This window comes from Chinchilla lanigera, unplaced genomic scaffold (assembly GCF_000276665.1).
Source record: "Chinchilla lanigera isolate Chin_1 unplaced genomic scaffold, ChiLan1.0 scaffold00050, whole genome shotgun sequence".
NCBI classification, from domain to species: Eukaryota; Metazoa; Chordata; class Mammalia; order Rodentia; family Chinchillidae; genus Chinchilla; species Chinchilla lanigera.
Genome location: NW_004955451.1, coordinates 15,015,552 through 15,021,010, shown reverse-complemented (window position 1 = coordinate 15,021,010; position 5,459 = coordinate 15,015,552). Strand labels below are relative to the sequence as shown.

The following is a 5,459-nucleotide window of genomic DNA, read 5'->3' as shown; positions in this document are numbered from 1 at the left end:
ACCGCGCCCGGCGAGCTGGGCGAGGGCGCAGGCACCCAGCGAGAGCCCCCCAACAGGCCGAGAGGCGGGCGCCCCGTTGCCCCCCAGCTTCCGCCCCTCAGCCTCTCCGGAGCTCCCTCGGGCCCTGAGCCGCCCTGCCCTCCCCCAGGATGGGGTGGACCCAACTTCGGGGAGGCAGTGCGCCCAGCCGCCTGCTCCTTCCTGGGTCTTTGCCTCGGCTGCCCAGAGCGCTCCTGCAGGCGCGGGGCCGGGAGACTGGCCTCGCACCCGTGCGCTGCGGGGGACACTCCCCGGCCCCTGCTGGCCTTCCTGCACGCCCCTGTACTGTTGCGGCCCCTTCGGCAGAGGGCGCTCGAGGCTCTGGAGGAAGGGGCGGCTTTTCCCACTCGCCCAAGACCCCTCGCTGCCGGCGGGCCGCCCCGAGAGCCTCTCGGCCGCGCGTCCCCCACCTCTGCCCCAGACCTGCGGGCACGGGGAGCAGACCGGGAGGGGCTCGTGGGGCAGAGCCCCGACTCCTAGCCTCTGGCGCGGGGCCCCCTGATTCTCACCCCCCACCCCCCAAGCAAGGGTTCTGCTAGTCTGGGGCCGCGGTCAGGGTGACCCGCTGCGGAGGTCTCTGGAAGGCTTCCGAGCAGCTAGACCGAAGCACAGGCAGCTCACAGCCTCGCTTCCTGCGTCTTCCCCCAAGCAGAGGTCTTCAGCCTCGCAGGGGACGGTGACCTCCCACTTGGTGCAAGTGCAGCCCCTGGGGTGATGGAGGAAGAAAGAGGCCTGTCGGGACCGCGGACAGACCAAAAAGTTGCGAGATGACGCCACCTACTGGCCACGGTGAGGACTGCGGCAGGGCGGGGAGGTAAGCCAGGGACCAGAGTCCGGGCTTCTCTCCAAGCTGGGCTCCCAGGGCCTCCCTCTCCACTGAGGGAACGCGGGCATAAGTAAAAGCCACCCGGCAAGTGGGCAGGTGCCCTGGGAGGGGCTTAAACGGGACACTGCCGGGCCCAGAGACCCAAGGGGTCAGCTCTCCACCCAGGCACGGGACACCTGCTCTGGGGTGACCCTTGGACCACCTCTTCCATGGGAGAGCAAAGAGCACAGGGGTCACTTTGTCCCACTGGACTGGATGCAAGCCCCAGCGTTGTCACTTGGACTCACTAGGGACCCTGAAACTGTTACTGAAGATCTCCGGCTTCAGACCGCGTCTGCAAAGCAGGACCCTGCAGTCGGAGACAGAGACCTGAGCAGAGGACCCCACATGACAGATATCCAGGGTTTTCTCCCACCTCTCACCCCGTGCTGGAAAACTCAGCTTCCCACTGGCTGGAGATCCGCGGCAGGACCTGGTCGCTCCACTCACCCGGGCGCTGCCGCAGGACTGGGTGTCGGGTCCCCTCCCCCTGCCCCCGAGAGGCCAGATCCCAAAGCGGGAGAGCTGCGGGCGGGGCACTGCTGGCTGTGGCGCGGTGTGACAGCTCGCAGGGAGTTTTCTTCCGGTCTGGAAAACGCCTTCCACAGAATGACTGAGAGGCAAAGTGAAGTCTCGGGTGAGCAGGCTCTGGGACCCGAGGGGTGCGGAGCAGGAGCGGACCAGGGTGCCGCCTCCTCAGGAACTAGGCGCTCCGACGGGGGCCATCCAAAGGCACAGCCTGGCCCCCTTCCTGGCCACCCTTCCAGGACCTGGGCCCAGCCAAAAAATGAGGCCTGCCCGCACCCCACATCCCCCACGCGGGGGTGGAGAACCCTGCCGTGCCCAGCTCCACACACGCCAGTGCTGGGGCCTTGTTGGGCCTCCTTCAAACCCCTGCCGGGCACAGATGGGACGGAAGGGCTGGGCCCTGGGAAGGACACGGCTCTGCCCTCGGGGATCGCCCCGTCTGGGCTGGCCTCCAGTCGGGCCACAGGGCCCGCACGCCTAACCCCACACTCTGCTGCCTTCCAAAGCAGCTGTCAGGGTGGTGACATTGTTATGGGATGGTCCAGTCCCCTCCTGGCTGTCCACTGTGTCCACACTAGGTAGGGGGCACAGATCGCCATAGTGGATCAGCCCCCCGGGGCCCCACAGCAGCAGACACCCATCAGCGAAGCCATGCAGGCACAGGGAGGCCAGGTCCTTCCCCCGAGGGAGGAGCAGGCGGGCAGGCGGGGAGAGCGCTCTGCAGTCAGGCTGTGCAGGCCCGCTGCCTTGTGACCCGCCAGCTCATGACCGCTTCCTCTGCCTCAGCCTGTTTTACCGCCTGCACAGTGGGGAAGATTCGGGGAGCTGGGACACCCGCCAGCTCCGGCGGCGTCACAGTCTAAGCTTTGGATTTCTTCTGTTTGGTTCCGGATGTCCCCCATGGCATCCCTTCTCACTGCGGCCTGTGCAGGACACCAGCAGAGCGAAGGGGTCGCCACCCGGAGAGGTGACTGGGCTCCCCTGAGAGCGCTGCCAGCAACTGATGCAGCAGGACCGTGTGTGCCGCGGGTGTCCTGCCTCCGCACCACGCACCACCCTGCCTCTGCAGCCGGAACTGTCACCGGGGAACCGCGCTGGGGCCCCAGCAGGGAACGTGCGTCCGGGGACCCAGGGCACCTTCGGGAGAAGGGACACGCAGCCCGGGGTGGGAGAGCTGCTTGCCAGCCTCGCCAACATCTGCCATGAGGAGCGGGAGACTGGCTGCTTCCGGTGGCCCTTGGCTGGCAGGTGCGGAGACCCCTTCCTCTCCCCGCACTCTGGAGGCCCTGCCTCCTGCTCCGCCAGTTCTGGGAATGGGGTGCCACCCAGCCCTGAAAGGACCCCCAAGCAGACACTGCCAAGGGGCCGCTGAGCCCAGAGGTCCTCCAAAGGCCTTGGGGCTCACCGAGCCCCTGCAGAGGGGTCTTCAGACTCAGTGAACCCTGGGAGAGGGCGGGGGCTCGAGAGGTCCCTGTCGCCCATGCACACAGTGCCCCCTCTCCCCTGCTCACCTACCCCTTGGGCACAGCCCCACGCCTCTCTGTGCCCTGTCACTGCTGACCAGAGCCGCCACCCCAGCCTTTATGCCTCATCTTTCCGCTCCTGCCCCACTCACCCCTCCCTCCCTTCTCTCCCTCCCTGTCCTAGGGGACACCCAAGCTTGGTGGTATTCAGACACCCTAATACCACTGGGAAAGTAGGCAGGGGCCCAGGAAAGGAGACAGATTGCTACAGAAGAGCAGAGAGAGCACCTTCTACCTGTATTCGCTCATCTGCAAAATCCCTAGCTCACAGGACTGTCGTGGGAAGCCAGACGGTAGGTGCTAAGTACTTGCTTTTGAGCACACGCCTGTAATCCCAACACTGAGGAGGCTGAGACAGGAGAATCTCCAATTCAAGGCTGGCCTGAGCTATAGAGTTCAAGGTCAGTCTGGACTACAAAAAAAAAAAGTCTTCACTTTCAATTATGCTTTATTTAATAAGTACACATAGAAAAACAGGAATGATACCACTACATATCCACTAGATAGGTAAAATTTTAAATCCTAACTATACCAGGATGTGGAGGAAGGGGGCTCTCATATAACACTAGTAGGAAAACAAATTTGTACAACCACTTGGAAGCAACCAAAAATTCCACCTCTAGATACATACCCAGTAAGATACAGCCCAAAATACATGCTCAAGAACATTCCTGAAAGCACTCTTCAGAAAAACCCGCAATAGAATCTATAGTAGAATAGTAAATTTAAGTAAGCTACTTACATCCAACAATATAAATCATATATTGATCAAATGACTACTACTGAACAACTCTATGTGAAATTCAAAAACAGGCAAAAGTAGTCTAACAATTTAAAAACCAGGATGAAAAATCAGGCTAGAGAGGCCGGTGCAGGCGCACACCTATAATCGCAGCTACTAGACCGCTGAGGCAGGAGGATCAGAAGTTTAAAGCCACCCTGGGCAACTCAGTGAGACATTGTCTCAAATTAAAAAAATAAAAAACAGGGCTGACAATGTAGCTCGAAGTCCCTAAATTCAGTCCTCGGTACTGAAGAGATAAAGTCACCCCTGGGGAGAAGGATGATACCGTCCTGCGGAGTACTGCAGCACCTGTTTACCACTTCGGAGGCGTTCGCCTTGCCAGTATTCCTGGCGCTAAGCATTTCTCATTTCTACACGTTTGTGAGTGTTTGTTATACTTCAGTCTTTTTAAGAAAAAAAAATCTGCGTTTTTTGTTTTTTTTTTTTACAGTGCTGACTTTCAAGCCAGCCTGTCTGGGCTGGATTCCTGCTAATAGATTCCAGATGTTAGCCTCGCCTCCGAGCCCCGCTTTCACACACTGTGACTGTCCTGCAGAATGGCAGGGAGTGAGTGAGAGAATCTGTGTAAAATGCTGCAAAGGGCGCTTGCCACCCGGGAAGTGCCCAGGAGCGGAAGTTCTTTGCCACAGGCAGCCAAGGAAGTGAGACAAAGAGCCAGGGGCCAAAACGCTTCTGCCTCTACCTGGATTTGCAATTAAAAAGCTCTGTGGCACGGCGGAGGCGCTATCCTCCCTCTCATCTGCGGACACCCTCTGTTGTAACGGAGGAGTAAGGTGCACATGTGAGGCTTTGAACGCCAGGATGACCTAGGAAAGCCGCAGTGCACGTTAGCCATTAGGGTCAGGGGTCACCACGGTATCATTTATATGTGGGCTCCAGGCAGCGAAAGACCGGCCTAGGTCCACAGGCAGCTGTGACTTGGATCCATCTGGAAGACAATGGAGCATGTGTTTCACTCACATCAGTGTTCACTGTCCCAGAGACACCCACACACACCTTGGGGCACAGGCCTTGGAGTGCCCCTTGCCACACCAGCTGAGTCCTCGGGCTCCGCCATCTCCTCTGCAGCCCAGCTCTAGCCTAACCTGGCGGATCTGGACGCCGCCATCAGTGCAGGGTCTTCCTGTTGCAGGCTCCCGGCTTCCCCCATCGGGGAGATCTCCACGTGTGGCTGCCGGGCAGACAGCCCGGGTGTGGTAGTCAGAGCAGCGGTTCCAGCCCCAGATCTGCCTCACTCCCACACATGCACCCCAACGTCCCCCGTAAAATGAGGTTGCTGGTGCCTGCCTCTCTGCACAGGGCGGCAGAGGGGATGAGATGAGGTTACCTACGTAAGTGAAGGGCCGTATACCCCAGAAAGCAGGCTGTGCACCATGGCCCCGTCGGGACGGCCTCTCTGGTGCCTGTTTAGAGTGAAGGGGACAGGGTTGCACACAAGAAAGGAGAAGGAGCCGCAAGAGACGCCAGGGAGCAGCGCTGGGAGGCGGGGAGGAGGAAGGGCGGATGCCGGCAGGAAAGGGCAAATGTGGGGCCAAAGATGTCTGGACTCCAGCTCTTTCCACCCACCCATCCACCCACCCTCCCATCTATCCACCCACCCATCCACCCATCCATCCACCCACCCATCCATCTACCTATCCATCTACCTATCCACCCACCCATCCATCCCATCCATCTACCTATCTACCCATCTACCCAT

General features: G+C 60.1%; 1 protein-coding gene across 3 annotated transcripts in view; it reads left to right on the top strand.

Annotated features, from left to right (window-relative positions):
• LOC102013898 overlaps positions 1-4,168 on the top strand; it is a 6,010-nt gene extending 1,842 nt beyond the window's left edge. For 2 of the 3 annotated variants that reach the window (XM_013519358.1, XM_013519357.1), the window contains exons 2-3: positions 692-853; positions 1,156-4,168. In XM_013519358.1, coding sequence (XP_013374812.1) covers positions 807-853; positions 1,156-2,014 — 906 coding nt within the window. In that variant the 5' untranslated portion in view covers positions 692-806 and the 3' untranslated portion in view covers positions 2,015-4,168. The remainder of the gene's footprint in view (positions 1-691; positions 854-1,155) is intronic. The other variant, XR_001235980.1, reaches the window with a different exon arrangement.
• Positions 4,169-5,459: the final 1,291 nt, after the last annotated feature.